Source organism: Dipodomys merriami, unplaced genomic scaffold (genome assembly GCF_024711535.1).
Source record: "Dipodomys merriami isolate MVZ:Mamm:240054 unplaced genomic scaffold, mDipMer1.0.p SCAF_8, whole genome shotgun sequence".
Classification (NCBI taxonomy): domain Eukaryota; kingdom Metazoa; phylum Chordata; class Mammalia; order Rodentia; family Heteromyidae; genus Dipodomys; species Dipodomys merriami.
The window spans coordinates 34,422,709-34,443,765 of NW_027206401.1; the positions used below are offsets into that span (position 1 = coordinate 34,422,709).

At 36.3% G+C, this 21,057-nt stretch overlaps 1 protein-coding gene across 3 annotated transcripts in view; it reads left to right on the forward strand.

The window, feature by feature from the left end:
• Atg5 (autophagy related 5) overlaps window positions 1-21,057 on the forward strand; it is a 73,207-nt gene that overhangs the window by 49,205 nt on the left and 2,945 nt on the right. For all 3 annotated transcript variants that reach the window (XM_070011014.1, XM_070011015.1, XM_070011016.1), the window contains one exon: window positions 10,633-10,750. In XM_070011014.1, coding sequence (XP_069867115.1) covers window positions 10,633-10,750 — 118 coding nt within the window. The remainder of the gene's footprint in view (window positions 1-10,632; window positions 10,751-21,057) is intronic.

Below are 21,057 nucleotides of genomic sequence, written 5' to 3' on the forward strand. Positions count from 1 at the left end.
AGCTGAGGGACTGTGCCCAGGTCCAGAGTTCAAGCCCCAGGACTGACCAAAACAAAAAGACTAAGAAATTTAGAAATGTAGGGAAATAATATATATTAAGAAATAGCATATTTTCAAAGCTAAAGACCTAGTACTCTAGTGTATGCTTATTAATATTTTGTCTAGTTTTTAAAACAAATGTAAACAGGTTACTTTACATACACTGTAGGAAAGAGCTCATTGTGCTTGTTTAAAGAATCTTATTTCAGTAAGTCTACCTTGGTTTTCCTTTTATCTTTTTTCCTGCCCTCTTTCTTATTTTTTGCTGCCCCGTCTTTTCTTCCTCATATCATCCTTTTTTCTTTGCCTCACTAATCTGAAAAGTGTTTCTACTACTTGTAGAAAGCATTTCCTATTTTAATTAAAGTCTTGAAGTTTACATTTTAAAGCAGAGCTTTGCTAAAGGAAAACTACCTCTCTTAGCTTACATTTAGCTTTTCATCATGATGAGGATAATTATCTGTTGCTTCTAAGAAGGTAAGCCATAGCTAATTTCTGACTCTGTTCATGTTTAAAGTAACTTAGAATCAGCTTCGGAGAGTTCTGACGTCTGCTTATGTAATGTAGCATCTATCTTCACTAGGTGTTCATTTTAGCTACAGATGCTTCATATAAAACAGGGTAGAGTAGCTTTCAAAAGGATTTGCACATCAAAGTGTAACCTCTGTTTTTTCATTGCTTGAAGAATGCTTAATCGAGTAGAATTAACAAATTTGCTTTCCCCCAAATCATTGTCATTTTTAAAGAAGATATCCATACTTTTAACTTCTAAGCCTTTCTGTTCCATAGCATAAATAATGAAGTAGTAATATTAGTTTGGGATGGTTAAACAATGGTCACAATAGATATTTTTACTTCTAAGCCTTTCTGTTCCATAGCATAAATAATGAAGTAGTAATATTAGTTTGGGATGGTTAAACAATGGTCACAATAGATATTTTTGTAGTTCATGTTTTGTGCAATGAGGAAAGTTTCCCTTAGATGCAATTCATTCTGCGCAATGACACTGCCATTCTTGAATTCTTAAATGAAATTCTTTGAATTAAGCATCTCATTTTAAGTTTTAGTACCATACTCTTCTCATTTTTGTAGTTTGGTTGATAGTTATTCATGAGGCGTGGGTCATGAGACAGCTTTAAAGCAAGTGCTATGTTGGATGCTGTTGGCTCACCCATGTAGCTAACTCAGGAGGCCGAGATCTGAGTATTGTGGTTTGAAGCCAGCCAGGCAGGACTCTTACGTCTAATTAACCACAGAAAAAGGATGAAGTGAAGCCTTAGCTCTAGTGGTAGAGTGCTAGACTTGAGCACAAAGGAGCCCAGGGACCACACCCAAGCTAGTGTATTCTTTGCAGAATTGTTCTTAGTTCAATCCTTTTCTATTTCTCAGATGGATAAATTAAATTACATCAGTATAAAATTCTCTTAAAACCATATTTTTAAAAAAAATCATTGCTTTGTGGTAATAAAAAACAATTCTTAACTATTTTAAAATTTGAATTATGGAAAAGAAACATAATATGACCTGTTGAACTGGAATTTTGGGCTATTCTCTTGAAATAAAATAATACTATTGGGATGTATGAACTTAATTTGGATTCTATATACAGTCCCCTGTTCATATATTATACAGGAAAGTCCGTAACTCTTTAATAAACTGCCAAAAAGCCAGAAGTAGATTTTTGGCTCCAGTGGTAGAGTGCTAGCATTGAGAAAAGAAGCTCAGGGAGAGCACCTACACCCTGAGTTCAAGTCCCAGGACTGGCACACAAAAAAGGAAAAAAAAAAAACCTCACCAACTTTATTGAAGTATAATTCTGATATCCAACAGGTTATTTATTTAAAGATTACTATTTGGCAGACTAAAAGCTGTAACTATTGTTCTGTTTATCAAAATGAATACCAGGAAGTGGAAATGTGTTTTTTGGGGGAGAAGGTATGAAGCACATGTGGTCATTATAGTCAATGTACATAACGTAAGTATTGAAATAATGTAACTTGAAGGTAGGGTTGGGAAAGACAAATGTGGAGAATGATGGAAGGAGGGACATTGACCAAGAATTATTGTATTAATAACCTGATTAATGAATTGCATTCTTTGTAAAACTACTTAATAATTTTTAAAAAGGATACTGTTTGTTAAATTTAGAATATTCTAAATTGTTTCTGCTTATTTTTGTTATTTGTTATTTTCTGCATATTTCTAAGCAGTTAGTAATTACGATATAATGCAAAGTCCTTTGTTTCTTTCATGTCCATATATATTCAAGGTTCATTCTTATAGTAAAATATTAGTACCTCATTTTTTATAGCTTAGTAATGTCTCACTGTATGCTAATTTAACATTTTGTTTATCTTCTTAACCAGCTGGTAGACATTTGGATTGTTTCTATTTTGGGCTATTATGAATGTATGCTGCAGTGAACACTCATGTATAAATTTCTAGTGAACATTTATTTTCAATTACTGTGAGTAAATTTTTAGGAATAAAGTTATTGGGCAATTGTGTGTAATTGTTTATTAAATAATCTTTTGAAAGATCATATTGCCAGTCTATTTTCCCAAGCATCTGTACCACTTTACTTGCCTAACAATAATGAATGAAAATTTTAGTCTCCTAGCCAATACTTCCTATTTTTTGTTGTTGTTGTCCATGTTGGGGCTTGAATTTAGGACGTGGGTGCCCCTGAGCTTTTTTTTTTTTTGCCAGTCGTGGGGCCTGAACTCAGGGCCTGGACACTGTTCCTCAGCATTTCAGCTCAAGGCTAGTGCCCTACCACTTGAGCTACAGTGCCACTTCCGGCCTTTTCTGCTTATGTGTGCTGAGGAATGGAACCCAGGGCCTCATGCATGCAAGGCAAGCACTCTACAACTGAACCACCTTCCCAGCCCCCCTGAGCTTTTGTGCTCAAGGTTTACACTCTGTCACTTTGAGCCACAAGGCCACTTCTGTTTTATTTGGTGGTTAATTGGAGATAAGAGTTTCATGGACTTTCCTGTCTGGGCTGGCTTCTAACTGCTATCCTCAGATCTCAGACTCCTGAATAACTATTATTATAGGCATGAAGCCACTAGGGCCCAGATCCTATATTTTCTCTTAAGGGTGTTTTTTTTTGTTTGTTTTGTTTGCTTCATTTTTTTAAAATTTATTTTGTGCTGGCCAGTGGCTTTAACTCTTGTGCCTTTTTTGTTTTCTTCTGGGTAGTCAACTTGCCAGAACTTCACTTTCCAATGTCACATAGCTCCTTTTAAAATTCATTTGTTTTTGTTTTTACTACTTTGATTATTTGTACAACTTAAAGTCCTGCTTAATTTGTTTTATGTAAGTATGTCCTAAAGATAAACAAGTTCTCCAGGTACCTGTGATCATGCCTGTAATCATAGCTACTCAGAGGCTGAGATATGAGGATGTAGTTTGAAGCCAGCCTAGGCAGAAAGGTCCCCAGGAGGCTCTTATCTCCAATTAACTACTCATAAACTGTGGAAGTGACGCCGTGGCTCAAATGATAGAGTACTACTGGTCTTGAGCACAAAGAAGCTCAGGGACAGTGCCTTGGCCCTGAATTCAAGCCCAACAGCTGACCCCCCCAAAAAATTTTTTTTGAAAGTTTAAATTCAAAAAGTTCTTGACTTCGAGAAGAAAATATTGATTACATTATTCCCCCCCCTTTTTTTTTTTTTTTTTGGCCAGTCCTCGGGCTTGAACTCAGGGCCTGGGTACTATCCCTGAGTTTCATTTGCTCAAGACTAGCCTTTTACCACTTGAGCCACTTCTAGCTTTTTTTGTTTATGTGATACTGATGAATTGAACCCAGGGTTTCATGCATGCATGCTAGGCAAGCACTCTACTACTAGGCCACATTCCCAGCCCACATTATTCTTGTATTAGTCTTTATAGTTTGATACAATAAAAACAGCAGAAATTGTTTATTTATTTGTACCAGCACTGGGGCTGTGTTCAGGGCCAGGGCATTGTCCTTTAACATTTTTTGCTCAAGGCTGGTTTTCTAGCTTTCTACCACTTGAGCCACAGCTCCAGATCTGCTTTTTTGATAGCTAATTGAAGATAAAAGTCTCATGAATTTTCCTGTTCCGGCTGGCTTGAAATTGTGATATTTAGATCTCAGCCTCCTGAGTTGCTCTAGGATATTATAGGCATGATCTAAATCTTAAGGCCGATAATAGTGCTAACCTGTAATGCTGTTGCTAGTATGTCACAAAATATATTTGGTATTGTCTAGACAGAATTAGAATGAATATAATTTAAAGAAGACTAAACAAACTTTAAACCAGATGTATGGATATTATTTGCAAGAGTGCTTTTCTTTAATCATAGTGTCAATTAAGACACTGCTTCTTTGAGATTATGTGTCCCTAACTATAGTAATGACAGCTTTCCAAATGTTAATTATTATTTTTTAGTGTGTTAGGAATATTAAAAATGAACTTCAGACACTACTACTGCTTATTTTCAAGTCTACTTTCCTCTGTAAAAGATAGTTTCCTTCCCATTCCTTTCCTTCTTCCTTCATTCCCCACTACCAAGACCATTTACTGGAGCTGGGAAGGTGGATCAGTTGTAGAGCGCTTGCCTTGCATGCCTGAGGCCCTGGGTTCGATTCCTCAGCACCACATAAGCAAAAAGAAAAAAAAAGCCGGAAGTGGCGCTGTGGCTCAAGTGGTAGAGCGCTAGCCTTGAGCTGAAGAGCTGAGGGACAGGGCCCAGGCCCAGAGTTCAGGCCCCACAAAAAAACAAAACAACAACAACAAAAAAGACCATTTACTGTAAAAGTCTAAAAGCACTAATGTTAATTTGGTCTTTTTTTTTTTTTTTTACTATAAAAGTGGATATATATGTTTCCCCCCAAATCCTGGGGCTTGGACTCAGGGCCTAGACACTGTCCCTGAGCTTTTTTTCCTCAAGGCTAGCACTCTACCACTTGAGCCACAGCGCCACTTCTGGCTTTTTCTGAGTATGTGGTAATTTAACAGGAATAGGTGTATCTTAGGCCAAATACACCTGTCAGTTTGAAGTATTTATCTCTTGTGTTTTTGATGCATATATCATTGTTGGTAAAGTCTAGCAGTATATTCTGTGTAAAGCCCTGGTTCCTTTTACTTTGTACCACATAGTATTAATAAGATAACAAAGAAGACTGAAGGTTGATTTGCTCTATAATAAATTCTCTGACTTTTCTTTGATTCTACATTTAATAGTTTAAAAGAGGAATGGAAAAGACCTAGTCATTGTTGACCACTTACTTCATTGATTTTTTGGGGGGGGAAGGGGGAGGGGTTGTGGGGCTTGAACTCAGGGCCTGAGTGCTGTTCCTGAGCCTCTCTGTGCTCAAGGCTAGTGCTCTACCTCTTGAGCCACAGCTCCACTTCTGCCTTTTTAGTGTTTAATTGGAGATAGCTGGCCTTTGCTTAACTTTGTTTTTCTTTGCTCAAGCTCTACTACTTGACCCACCCTCCAATTATAAGCCTTTTGCTAGTTAATCTGAGATAAGAGTTTCACTTGCATTTTTGCCCAGGTTGGTTTCAAACCATGATCCTCAGATCTCAGCCTCCTAAATAGTTAGGATTACAGCTATGAGTCACGGGTTTAACTCTTTATATGTATTTCTGTTATCATTTACCACTGTATTACAATATGTGTTTTTGTATTAGTCAATAAATTTATTAGCATAATGATGTTCTATTCAGTGTACAGTAAATGTTGTACGGCTATTTTTGATATAGTTTTTGTTGTTGTTGTTATTCTTGCATCAGTAGTGTGTGGTCCTGGTCCCAGATACTACTCTATTTTAGGAGATTTGCCTTGTTATCCCTATGCTTTTGCTTTATGTTCCCTTTAAGCCCTTTTTAAGCAGGAAACAACAATATTCTTTCTTCTCAGTTCTCATAATACCTGTTATCATTGTTAATGGAATGTCATGTATGTGATTCAGTAAAATTCTGTATTATGATTTATAGTCTAAGTTCTGATTGACAGTGTAAGTTTTTTATTTGAAATTCAATATTCAATGAAATTTATATTCTAAGTTCTTTACTCATATTTAATAATATTCTGTATTGTGCTTTTTTAAAATTAAGAATTTTAAAAAAATGTTTACTAGTATTAATAGTTTGTAAGTTTTGTTTTGAGACCAGGTTTCCCTAAATAGCCCAAACAGGCCTGCAAGTTCCTATGTAGCCCAAGCTGTTATAACTCTGCCTTCTGGTGTTGGGATTAGAGGCACATACTCTCTTGGCTGCTTGTTTGAAAATTGAGTATCAAGCTGGGCATAGTAGGCTGTGCCTATAACCCCAGCCACTAGAGAAGAAAAGATCACTTTGTTTCAATGAGTAGAAACTCTTAGTGGGATTCTTTTCTTCTCTTGATGTCACTTACTATAACTATAAATTATCATATATAACAAATCAAAATCTCTTAATTCACAAAAAATCTCTTATCACCAAACCCACAAAAGTCACATTAATACTAAGCTAGGAATAGGGTTGACTATAGGGTATATGTTATTATAATCATTATAGTATGTAACCACCTTCTTGGTTCATACCTCAACATAAAACCTTTATTAGTGTTCTGTAAAATACTATAAAGTATCACTTGGGGGTGGTAGGGTGTTGAGACAGGATCTGGCCTGGAATTGTGCTATCACTGCCAGCTTAAAGTCACATAATTTAATAAGAAAGTCACATTTAATAAGAATTATTTTGGTAGGTATATAGTGGGAGTACATTGTGATTTTTTACTATATTTCTTTAATAATGATGTGTTGAGCATCTGCTTTAAAAAAATCATTTCTGTGTTCTCTTTAACAAAATTTCTGTCCCTATCTTTTGCCAGTTTTCTAGATTGTTTTGTGTGTGAGTTTGTGTGTGTATTTTATAAGTCCATGGGGGGTTGAACTCAGGGCCTGGGTGCTTTCTCGGAGATCTTTTGCTCAAGGCTAGTGCTGTACCACTTTCAGACATAGTGCCACCTCCAGTTTTCTGGTGTTTAATTCCTGCCTGGCTTATTCAAACCCTGATCCTCATCTCAGCTTCCTGAGTAGTTAAGATTATAAGTGTGAACCACTAGTGCCCAGCTCCTAGATTCTTTATTTTTTAAAAAAAATATTGAATTTTGAGCATCTGAGCATGTACCATATATTAGAAATTCAGACTTTTGTTGGAAATATTTTTTAAAATCCAGTTTATCCGTATTTTATTTAATGGTAGTAGTACTGAGGAAAGTGCTATAACCATCTGAGACATGCTCAGCTCTTGGTATTAAGTTTTAGATGTGTTTTGGATAATGTCCTAAAATGACTTTGTTTTTTTCTTACTTCATGTAAGTGAATACTAAAATATAAGCTGCTGAATTTCATGATTTGGTACCTTTTGTATCAAGAAAAGTGAATTTAGTGTAAAGAGATTGAAACTCAGAGTATATAAAAGTTTGTACTAAATTTGGATGATGTTAAGTTATGCATAAGATAATGGTTAAAATATGCACAGCAGTGTTCTAATATGGTGGTGGTCCTGGTAGTGGTATGGGCCTTAAAGTTATAAGTTACCATATGCCAGGGTTATACTGTACAGTTTATTATCTCAAAAACTATACAATGTGGGTGTTACATCCATTCATATAAATCCATATGTGAGTTATTTTCAGTTGAGGAAATTGAAGTTTACATATGTTAGATATTGTGCCAATAGTTCCAAAATAAATAGTGGAACCAAGACTTTCAGCCAGTTCTTTCTGGCTTCAATGCCTGCCCCCTCTTTTACAATTTTTTGTTGTAGTATATACTGAAATCAGTCATAAGACTCAGACTCATATCTCTATTTGTGGTAATGTTCCTCTTACATTATCTATATATTTTCCAATTTTTAAATTTCTGAAGTAAGTCAGCATTTCTTGTTTTATCATCACTGATGTTAACCTACTTGGCTGTGTTTGGGATAGGCTCTTTCTTTGCACTTGCAGGCAACCCTGAGAGTTGTCGTGATACTACAGAATTTAGTATTGTTAACTAAGTGACTATGTTAATTGCACAAGATTTTTGATGAGCAGACCTTTTATAAGTAGCTTTTCAGTGCAGAGACTGGAAGGAGAGGTGCTTAGAAAAAACAGGGCAATTTTTTTTTTAATATGTAACTAGGGTGACGAGTATTCCTGGTTATATTGTTTTCAGGTAATTTTATAAGAGCTAAGCCACCTTACATTACAGGTCAGACTATAGGTGGTCCATTTTGAGTGTTTCTTTAAACTGAGAATGCATTTCTGCCCTTGTTCTACTGTCCCAGTTGTCATTATATAAACTTGTCTTATTCATTCAACTTCTCACTGGCTAGCCTCATTTTACCTTTTAACCAAATCACACTCAGTGGGACTTGCCCTTAGACCTCATCACTTCACTTCCTTTGCCTCTTCCTAGCCCAAAGTGCATGGTGGCTGTCTTGTTACTACTGCAGTCTTCTAGCTGTTCCTTCCATCTGAACTGTTAACCCTTATTATCTTTACCTAGTGAACTACCTGTCTGGGCATGCTCTTGTTCTTGGTTTCAATTTGTGTGGGGAACTATGGGCTTCTTAAACAAGTACACAGCCAGGCACAAGTAGTTCACGCCAGTAATCCTAGCTACTCTGGAGGTAGAGATCTCAGTTCAAAACCAGTCTGGGCAGGAAAGTCTGTGACACTCTTACCTCCAATTAACCACCAGAAAACTGGAAGTGGCACTGTGTCTCAAGTGGAAGAGGGCAAGCCTTGAGCTGAAGAGCTGAGGGATAGCACTCAGGCCCAAAGTTCAAGCCCCATGGCCGATGGGGGAAAAAAAAGGCGCGGGGTGGGGGCGGGGGTGGGCAAGGAGAGAATTTTAGGGACAGCGCCCAGTTCCAGCTTTCAAGCCCTAGAATGTGGCTTGAGGAGCCAGGCTTTAGTGGCTTACACAACCTACTCAGGAGGCTGAGATCTGAGGATTGTGGTTCAAAGCCAGCCTGCACAGGACAGTCCATGAAATTCTTGTCTCCAAGTAAGCATCAGAAAAAGGCAGAAATGGAGCTGTGGCTCAAGTGGTTGAGTACTAGCCTTGGCTCAAGTGGTTGAGTACTAGCCTTGAGGAAAAAAAATCTTAGGGACAGGCCCTGAGTTCAAGCCCCAGGATCCCTCACTACATACAAAATTTGAAGTATATTAATCATACATTTAAAAAATTACTAAAAAGTTCAGTTTATGATGTGAATTATGTGCAATTGCATATTACTGAGATCTTATTTCTGAAAGAGAGTGCAAATGAATGAATTCGTGGTTAAGAAAAAGTGGTAGAAGATGAAATGCTTGTCACATACCAGTTGGCAAGAGCCTCTGTATTCTGGACCTTGATGCCTCCATCAGTAGGGTAGTTGAGGAAAATGAAGCTATTTTAAATGTGGGCAAAGTCATGTAAATAGTATTGTAAATATTACTCAAATTCTTAGGAGCCTGTCATGCCATAGAAATTTACTTAATAAATTACCTTGAAATTTTATAATAGACTTGAAAATTTTTCTTTATTTTTTGAGGGGTTTGTTTGTTTTTGGATTTATTTTGCTGGGGGCCAGTACTGGGTCTTAAACTCCCTCTTTATTTATTTATTTTTTGGGGGTCTGGTCGTGGGGCCTGAACTCTGGGCCTGGGCGCTGTCCCTCAGCTCTTCAGCTCAAGGCTTGCGCTCTACCACTAGAGCCACAGCACCACTTCCGGCTTTTTTCTTTTTGCTTATGTGGTGCTGAGGAATCGAACCCAGGGCCTCAGGCATGCAAGGCAAGCACCCTACCACTGAGCCACCTTCCCAGCTTAAACTCAGTCTTAAGCTGGGTCTTAAGCTCTTGCTTGGCTTTCTTGCTCATAGCTGACACTCTGCCACATGAGCCACACCTGCCTCTAGTCCCCCAATGTGTTTAGCCAGAGTTTATTGTTGAACTTGATTGTTAGGTCTTACCAGACTATTTCTTGCGTTGTTTTTTTTTTTTGTCACCTTTGTCCCTTTTTACTTTTAAATATAATCTGATCAGGGGCTGGGAAGGTAGCTCAGGGGTAGAGTGCTTGGCTTGCATGCATGAGGCCCTGGGTTTGATTCTTCAGCACCACATAAGCAGAAAATAAAAAAAGCTGAAAGTGGTGCTAAGGCTCAGGTGGTAGCGTGCTAGCCTTGAGCTGAAGAGCTGAGGGACAGCGCCCAGGCCCAGAGTTCAGGCCCCACGACCGCCCCCTCCCCAATAAATAAATAAATTTAAATAAATAAATAAATACATTCTGATCAGAATTTCCCTCTCTGTTCTTTTTCTGTTTTGTTTTTCAAGGCCTGACTTTTTTGAAGAGTTTGGCCAGATATATTTAGAATGTCTTGTGCTCTCGATTAGCACAATTGTTTCCTAAGGATTAGATGTGCTTGATTTATCATGTTAAAAGTGTTGCCACATCTCTGATGTTAGGTATCTTGATTACACCTTACAGTGCCAGCATAAAAATGCAATGATCTATTAATCTGTAATTAGCAGCAGCAAAGGTTTCATTGTTTATTCATTTAATTGGCTTATTTTATTTTTATTTTTTTTCAAATAGACAACGACAGAACAGCCTTTTATTCAGAAGCTATTTCGTCCAGTGGCTGCAGATGGGCAACTGCATACACTAGGAGACCTCCTCAAAGAAGTCTGTCCTTCTGCAGTTACTCCTGAAGGTAATGTTGTGCATTACCTGTTTTAAATGCTTTGTTACTTAGGTTAGGACAAGCTTGTTTTCATATATACCTCAAAAATATAGATAGCTTTATGGTAATTTTCTATAATATTTTTGGTGTTCCTATGATTTGAGCTGTCACATAGGGTTAGATGTGGAATTTCTCAATAGTACTGTTATATTGATTGTATTGGTATGTAAATGTTTGTAGACATTTCATATTTGTACATTAGGGATGCTTAATCATACCCACATATGCACATGCACACATACATTTCTTCTATTAATAATTTCCTAATGACTAGATTCTAATTCAAGCCTATGATTAATCATTATTGATTAACTTTAGGAGAAATTTTCAGTGGCACATTGCCATGTTCACTGAAACATTGAATAGCCTTGTTTATTGTATTAGTTTAGTGAAGATTAAGGCATTATTATGAAATTAATATTTTAATGTTGCTTGTGTGTGTTGCCAATACTGGGGCTTCAGCTCAGTTTCTTGTACTCTAGCTTGCCTTTTTCACTCAGGACTAGAGCTCTACCATTCTTCAATTAGAAACATTTTTGCTGGTTATTTGGAGATAAGAGACTCATCATAGACTTTCCTACCCAGGCTAGCTTTGAACCAAGATACTCAGTTCTCAGCCCTCTGAGTAGCTTGGAATACAGGTGTGAGCCACTGATGACTGGCTCTATTATGTGTAATTTATGGTTATTTTTTCCACAACTCTGTAACTTTTCATTTTATTTTGAAGAATAAAAATATTCCATTTTTGTGAAGTACCCTTAAGTACCAATTGTGGTTTAGAAAATATTTTGGTTTTTTTTAAACTGGTCTATTGCTCGAACTCCAAGCCAAGGCTCAGTCCCTGAGCTCCTTTTGCTCAAGGCTAGCACTCTACCACTTAAGCCACAGCACCAGCTTTTTCTGTGATTAATTGAAGAGGCTCATACTTTTCTGCCCAGGCTGGCTGTGAACTGTGATCCTCATAGCTCAGCCTTCTGCATAGGTAGAGTTACTGGCTTGAGCCACTGGCACACAGCTAGAAAATCTTTCATCTCTTTGCCTCTTCTTTGGTCACATCATAGTTATTTTTAGAAAATAATTGTCATTTAAAAAAATTTTAAGGAAAATAGCACCAATTAACTGTTTCAGTAAAGAACTGCTCACTGTTTATGGTTTAGTACACCTAATTTGTGTACACCTATATTTAGTACTCCTATATAATGAGGTCTGGAGCGTATTGACATACTGGCACTCAAGTGTCAAAAACTTTCAACTTATGTGTATAGTACAGATAAGAACCGGCTGTCATACAATAAAAAGAGAAAGTACTTATAAAACTTAGGTGGCTCTATTGTCTACCACTCCCTACAAAAAATGATTCAAGTGTCAAGGAATTTTGTCTTAATTTATCATATGACATTAGAATGTACTAATATTTATGAAGACGTGCATTAGGTCATTGTTCTTGTGGAGTAACTCATCATGACCTGGTTTATGTGTTGTCTTCTTTTGATTTGTAAGTGCCTAGGGGAGTTAGCCTAGTTAGAGGTAACAGGAAATAATCAAAGGTGAGCTAAGGTAAATTGTTTCTTGTGGTTTTGCTGTAATTAAAAATGACTCAGATTTAAGATTCTGTACCATACCTGAAGTGAAATACTTCATTTGTTCATTAAGAACAACATATGCTAAAGTTCCAGTAACAGAATCTTAGTGTTAGATTTCTACTTTTGACAAGATAAACATGGTAAGCTTTGCCTGTCATATTTATTTCCCATTCTGGTAAATTAGGTTGAAATACAATTGCCATTTTTCATCTATCAATTGATGTCAAAGTTTTGTTGGTTAGTCCTGTAAGTGTTGGGTACCTCATAACCTAATTTCGTACTTCACTTGCTTTACATGTGTAAAGAAAGGGTTATATTCCATGATAAATAAGTAGAAACTCCCTGTATCACACTTGCCAAGGAAAACAACATATTGTGACTGTTGGTTTTCCCCTGTCCATTTCTGTCCTGCTTCATGACTCCTTGATATCTTTACAACTATTATTTATCTCTAGGCTTCCCTGTGATGCTATAGAGTTCATTATCAGCCATTTTCTTTGCATTGTCTATACTACTTTGTGATATGAAAGATTCTAAGATGCGAAGGACATAATCCCTTATAAGCCTTTGGTCCAGTTGGATTAGACAGAAAAATTTACAGTTACTGTATGATTAAGACTGCATATAGGCAAAGAACATTAGGAAGAGCTTAGCATTTTCCTTACTGATTTTGGAGAACAGAGTAAGAACTCAAATCTTAAATAAGCAATGAGAGTTGGAGGCATAGCCCAAGTGGTAGTAAGAACGAGACCCAGAGTTGAACCTCACTACCCCACAACTCCACTGTCACCCACATACAAGTGTCATAAATGGAAGATAACAGAAATTAGGCAAATTAAAAAACAGTAGAGGGTCAGGTCACACATCCCACACATTCATTGTAAATCCTTCACCCAGCCACCCATGAGCTGGTTGCTAGAGGGTGATTGGTGCTGTAAAATGTTCCTGTGCCATTTGCTGAAGAAGCAGAATTTTTCTGCTTTTTTCACATGTATGTGCATAAAGTTTTCAGTAACATCAGAAATGTTTGAAAGATGCTGAGGAACTTCATGAAGTTAAGCCTTGGAAATTAGAAAACCCAGTTTGGGAATTGTAGCAAAATTATTTTATTCTTAATATGCTTTATAGAAAGATCACAGAATAATTGCTATAAGTTAGAAATGAAGTTCATACTTTTTCCCCCCTTTGTTCAGTATGATTAGATTGTTTTTGTACAGTGAATTCACTGTATGATGGGATGGGGTGATACATTTTTTCAGGCACAAACAAGAAACATCTGAATCTCATGCTGACCATAGCAATGTTTGGACAGAATTAAAGCTAGTTGATCACATCTTATGACCTGAGATTTGAAACCTTCAGTAATCATCTGCATTATGACACTTCCCCCTCTTGCAAACACAAGCCAAGCCTCCTCAGATTGCCGGTTTAAGAGTTAAATAATAATGGTTTTATAGTTTCAGTATTTATACATTTATTTAGAATTTGAATTAGAATAGTTTCCCTTTGTACTTTCCCATATTTGAATTGAGCAGTCATGAAATGGGTCAGCACGCGCACACACACATACACACACACACACACACACACACACACACACACACACACACACACTGTCAATCCTTATTTTAATATAATTTACAATTATCTTGCTGTCTAAAATTCAAACAATGAAAAAAATTTGTTTTGGTAAAGACAACAGTAAGTTAAAAAACAAAATCAGTTCAGTAAATTTTTCCTTCTTTGCCTGTGTCTCAGGACAGAACTTGATTTTCATTAATACTGAGTGGCAACATAGAGCTAATTTCAATCTCTTTCGTGATGTTTGTCTGGTGTGATTTGAATGTCAGTCAAATTTTCTGTCATCAGAAGCTTTCTTGCTGGTGCTGCCAATAACTGTCATTCTCGCTGTATTTTCATTAGTTGTGGGCACTTTCAGGCAGTGTTAAGTGATGTTGGGTAGATTGTAGTCTTGGTAATTTTGCAGCACCATCAGCATTTGTATTATCATAGGTGCTCATATTCTCAGTTCTTGGAATGGTATTAAGAGAACAGATGGGCTTCTGTTGTATTGAAAATGGCAGATATAAATTGATTGGAGATGATAGTATTCATCAGACTGACATCCAGAATTTTAATAATTCAAGGGCAATGACTAAAACATCTCCAGAAGTAGGGGACTTTCTTCTCATATTGAATATCATCAGAAACTTGTCAGATTGAGTCTTATAAAATACACTCCTGATTTTGTTACTAATTCCAACAAGCATGACTTCTTTTTCAGCTGCCTTGAGTGTAGACATCTCACTTTTCATCAGTTTAGAAAATGAACATTAAAGAGGACCACAGTGGTATTTTCAGACACCCTCAATTACCAGCCTTTTCAAACAGAGTTAAAGATTTTATTCCATATATGTGGGCCAGTTTGAGCTCTCTCAGTGCCTGCATTTTTTGCTGGTTGGTACAATTTTCATAGAGTTGGTCATTATTTGTGTGTTCTTACCTGATAATAACTATCAAAGTTGCCACGTTTCAAAATTGCATTCTTTTGGGAAATAGGGCTTTAGTGCACATGTGTCCTATTTTAGAAAGTAAGGTTTTTTTTTTATCTTGTGTTTTCCCAGTTTTATAATTAACTGTGCGCTCACACATGCATGCATGTACACACCAGTACTGGGGCTTGAAATCTGTCTCATGCTCTTACTTTGCTTTTTTTGCTCAAGGCTGGTGCTCTGCCACTTGAGCCACACCTTTTTCTAGCTTTTTTGCTGGTTTATTGGAGATAAAAATATCATTGAGTTTTCTTCAGATCTTAGCCTCCTGAGTAATAGGATAACACATGTGAGCCACAAGAACTTTAGCCTTTTTTTAATAATAATTTTTTATTCAGAGTAAATGGTTACATAAATTTCACAGTATTGTAGGATAGTAATAAAGTTACAAACATTTTTTTTGGAGGGGGTCAGTAACGGGGCTTGAACTCTGGGCCTGGGCACTGTCCCTGAACTGTTTGGCTCAAGGCTAGCCCTCTACTACTTTGAGCCACAACACCGCTTCTGGTTTTCTGGTGGTTAATTGGAGATAAGAATCTCAAGCACTTTTCCTGCCTGGGCTGTCTTTGAACCATGATCCTCTGATCTCAGTCTCCTGGGTAGCTCAGATGAGTCACCAGCTCCTGGCATAGCTTTAATATTTTTGTACAAATTGAAAAAAAAAAGCTATACTCATGATAATTGCAGAGTCAGTTTATATAAAGAAGCAATTTAGACATGTTATAATCCTCCTACAAATCCAAGTTCTAGTTAATGAAAGAAAATATAATCTATAGTAAACTATTTACTGTAAGCCAGTATCAAACTCATTATGAAGATAGACTTGCTCAAAGTATGCTGAAAGATACATGCCACTTACTATAATCATGTTTAAATCTATAAAAGGCCCGCCTGTTTAGTAAGTAGTTTTCTTCAGTTTATCATGAATTCTTGGCCTTAGTTGGCTCCTTCTCCTTTTTTTTCCCTATGTCTGCTTTGTCTTGACACATGGACATTATTGACTAATCTTGGTGATATAGAATCTCTTAATATCTGAGACCATTGATACATCTTTCTAAAATCAAAGAAATATAGATAGCTAATTAATTTCCTTCATTGATAGAGATCATGAGATTGCTTAACCTAACAAAAGATGCCTCTGAATCCCCTCTTTAATAATTGTGCCTTATATTAAGCCCCAATGAGTTAACATTGCTTTCTTAAAAGTGGGAAACAGAGGCCTGTACATCTAATGTTCCATCCTTGCACTTCATAACAAAATTCTCTTGCTAAAATAGTAAACTATTTATGCAGACAATTTAAAGCAAACTCTTTATTAAAACAAATTCTATGGAACTTTAGTCTAGCCATGTATAAAACAATACAATTATTTTATAATCTTTACATGGCTTATAATAGTCCCAACTAGAATTATTGCTCATTTAAAGAGATAAAATACTTTGAGCATATATTTTCAAAATTCTACATTTAGTGAATAAATCTTAATATCTTAATTTTGGTGTTATGTCAAGAGGCTTTATAAAAGCTTATTAAAATGATCTTACTAAATTTTAACTAGTTAGATTTTCAAATTTATTTCATGTCCCCACTAACAGATATAGAGGCAAATGAATTATGTTTGGGCATGGTTTGAAATTATTCTTTAAAATATTAGAAGTTAAGGCTCTGAAAATACATTGGGGCCGAAACAATACAAAATGTAAGCTAGAAGACATATAAATAGGTAAAGGTACATAGGATGTATTTACTAGAATTTGTATTCAGTAAGTCCGCACTGCTAAGAGAGTATAGGTCCGGAAGATGTTAATGTAAGTATTTTTAAATGGTTTGTCGTTCTCTGATAAGCAGCACTCTCCTTCTGTTTGTGATCATAGGATAAAAGCTCTGTAAGCTTGTATATGTTCATTTTTACTGCTACATCGTGTAGTATGCTCTTAAGATTGAGATCTCATTCCCCAGGAAGCATTTCTGTCCAAGATTAATTGCCCTTTTAAAATCAGCGTTTGATGTATTCCTTTGGCTATATCCTGGCTTGGTTTAACCCCCTTTGACCTGACCTTACTATTACTGCCGTGGCTAAGTCAAAATCCTTCACCATGATGTATGCACTTCAGATTTCAGCCTGTGCTTTTTCATGTCGATGGATTAAATTACTTGGCATTTTACTAATGAATGTATCAGAGGTTAAAAAATTTGTCACATAGAATAAAATTGTTCAGACTAATGGTAATCAAAAAGCTTGCCTATTTGTTTAAATCTTCTTCAGAAGTATTACATATTTTTTCCAAAATTTTTCTCTTGACTATAATATATAAACATGAAGTCACAAAGCTGAATACAAGACTCTAGACTTTTACTATTCCATATTCAAAGTTAAGACTTTTGAAAAGAAAAAATTTAATTCATGTTTTCTCATCAAAAGCTTATAATCCCTTAAAGATAATACCATCCATTTTTTCTTTTTTAAACTAAGAAATTTTATTAATGTATTAATATTATTATTATTAATTATACTCAAACATGTCAATAGAATCATACGTAACTTCTTTTTACACTTTTAGGTTATTTATATTGCTTATTGAAATTTGCTTTGGATTTAATTTCATTAGTAATAGAGATTTTTCATAGGCCAAACACATTATGATTTCTTCAAGAATAGTGCACAGAAAGTAGGAAAATTATAAAAATATTTTGAAAAATATTTTGCTATTTCAATTATTTCTCCCTTTATCTTCCTCTTCTTTTACATAAAACAAAATAGAAGAAATCATACATGGTTAACTGAAGCTAATAGGTAGAACATTTAGTTAGGAATCAAGCTTATTTACAATGAGGAAACATGTAAAATTAAGTTAATTAACATGTGAAACATTTTAAATCAAACACATGCTACCATGGGTGCCACTGTTTATTTACAGAATATTGAAGGGCAGAAAACAGGAAAACAAGATAAAGGTTTTATAGTATCATTGCAATAAATGACCTATATTATAGCTAATTAGATATCTGTTCCTAAATAGGTCACATTTTTATCCCGCATTTTAAATCCCCTAGAATACTACTGGATGTCTAGTTCCTGGAAGGGAAGCTTTCCAAGAAGTGACAAAGATCTATGCAGTGTTTTCACCTTTTTATTTACAGTATTTTTATTATTTGTGAAAGTCCTGGGTCTTGAACTCAGGGCCTGTTATTGTCCCTTATCTACCCCGCCCTTTTTTTGGGGTGGGGAGTCAGTCGTCGGGTCTGAACTCTGGGTCTGGGAGCTGTTCCTCAGCTCTTCAGCTCAAGGCTGGCACTCTACTACTTTGAGCCACAGCGCCACTTCTGGCCTTTTCTGCTTATGTGGTGCTGAGGAATTGAACTCAGGGACTCATACATGCAAGGCAAGCACTCTATCACTGAGCCACCTTCCCAGCCCCCTTATCTCCTATTAATCACCAGAAGTGGACCTGTTGGTCAAAGTGGTAGACTGCTTACTAGCTTTTAGCAAAAGAGCTCAAGGACAACACTCAGACCCTGAGTTCAAGCCCCAGGTCCAACAAAAAAAGGCTTAGTCTTTTAAACAATAGTATCATAATATAGTAGTGCTTATTTGACTTAGGAAGTGTATTGTACTGAATTTTTACATTACAATAAGTTTATGCAGATGATTTATCTATTTTGAAAGTACTTTCAAATATTTAATTTTTATGGTTATTGAGTTTTTAATTTTCTTTTTTTGTAAACGTCGTCCAACCTTAATAATCTTTGCCAATCCCATAATTGAATCCATGATTTTTTATATCTTTTGGTATATTGAATACTAAAAGAATTCTCATACCTTTGCTTCTAGGAAGAGAGGTTCTTTGCTTTTTGTTATTAAGCTGTGACCTTTTAAAAACTTGTCCTTCCTTCCTCATTTGTTTTCCTAAGTAATGTTTTTGACACCTGGGAGGGATGGAGAAAAGATTTAGTCACATAATTGAAAATATGTACTAAACTGAGCCCTGTGTCATCAGATACTCCATTTAATCCCCTTGTATTCCTGGAAATTTAAATTCTGTATCCACAGTCTATGGTGAGGAATAGAGATCAGAAGTTAACTGAGCTGAAGAGCCCAGGCCAAGTTCAGACCCCATGACCGGCCTCCCCCCCCAAAAAAAAAAGTTGATACATATATATGTATATATATCAAGCCAGGTACTGGTGGCTCACTATAATTCTAGCTACTCAGGATGATGAACCTGAGGATTACAGTTCAAAGCCAGTTTATACAGGAAAATCTGAGACCCTACCTTTAAATTAAGTATCAAATTATTGAAGAAGTGCTCTGGCTCAAGAGGTAGGGTGCCAGCTTTGAACAAAAATGCTAAAGGACAGTGCCCAGGCTCTGATTGAGCCCTAGTACCAGCAACACCACCATCACAAATAAGCTATATAAAAATCAAAGCTATCCCCCAAAAGTGACATGTGTGAATGAAATACCATGTAGAACTACATCATTTGACTTTTCTCTTAAGTTACCTAATTTTATTTTATTTATTTTTCTCAGTTGTTGGGCTTGAACTTACAGCCTGAGTGTTGTTCCTGAGTTGCTTTGTGCTCAAAGGTAGCACTCTACCACCGATTCTGGTTTTTGAGTGGTTAATTGGAATAAGAGTCTCACGGAGACATTTTTGCCTGGGCTGGCTTGGAGCCTCAATACTCAAATCTCAGCGCTCTGAGTAGGTAGGATTAAAGGCATGAGCCACCAGCACCTGGCTAGTTTGCCTAATTTTAAAAAGATCTTCACAGGTTAACATTTTGAAAGACACAAGTGGGGACGGGATGAATGTATAGTTTGGTGGCAAAGTGTTTGCCCTGGATTAGATGCTTATACTGTGAGTGATTACACATGTCAGGTACCATGCTAGTCAGTAGGGGTACAATGAGTAAGAGCAAGACTTTAGATACAATTCCATTAAAAATGCAGTCCCATTCTAAGAATCCCTCTGCTCACAATTATGTTGTTTTGTAAAGTCAGAAAACAAATAAAAATAAATGCAGAATAAGTGTAGGCTGTGAAAAGGTAATTTTACACCTTAGAACTGTTCTGTTGGGATACTGCAGTGATATATCCACTTCTTAGTAGACATCTAGTAAATGTGGAAACTGGTGTTGGAACTTGGTATCTGATACTTTATGCTTATTAGCAAGTGCCGTATCACCTGAGCCATGCCTCCAACTCCACAGTAAAGATTTAAAAAGTAGTCCCAACATCCAGCCAGAGAATCAGTGCTCCCTATACAGGGCTCTCATACTATGATCTAAGAGCCTTGCCACAGTGTTGTCCAACTTTTATACAGCTGGAACCCCACTGTCCCTTTCTTGAATTAGGGTTGGTCTTTTATCTTGCAAACACACTATATCATTGAACTATGCCACACGTGTTCATTTGCTCACACGTGTTCATTTGCTTTGGGAATAGTGTTTGGGGTAATGAGTTATAACATTTATTTCCGTTTCAGAGGATGCAGAGGTGACTCTGACATTCACACACAGAAACTCTTACACCACTATACATTCATTTTTTGACTCAGTGCTAGGTAGGAACAAGATTCTGAGAATATTAAGAGTTCAAAGAAATTTGTAATAAGAATGCAAAGAGAACTATATAGTGAAATGGTTTCTGATATTCCAAGAAAAATATAGTAAAACCTTGGCAATCAAGAATTTACAAAGACTCAGGGTTTATCCATTTTGATACCAACACTTATAGTATTCTGCATGTTATAGTTTAATCTTTTGTTTATACATGATTTATGGTATTCTGTACATAGTTTACTCTTTTATTTATATGTGATTTGTACTAGTCTTTTAAACAGCAGTCAGCACTTTTAGAGATAGGCTTGGATAGATTACAGAGAACAAGCCTAAGTACCCATCCAGTTTGTCAAATACTGACCCGGTTCTTAACAATTCTAGTCACTTTTCTGTTGTGCATTTTAAAACTAGGCACATTATTTTTCATGTTCCTGTCATTTCTAGTGGCCACCTGCTTTTACTGTAGAACTAAAGAATTTTTGTCCGTGGGTTTACTGGGCTGTTTTCGCCACTATAGTTTCATTAACGTCAGTCTTTGGTAAGCACAGTAAGCACAGTAATTAGGAAAGAACAAATACTT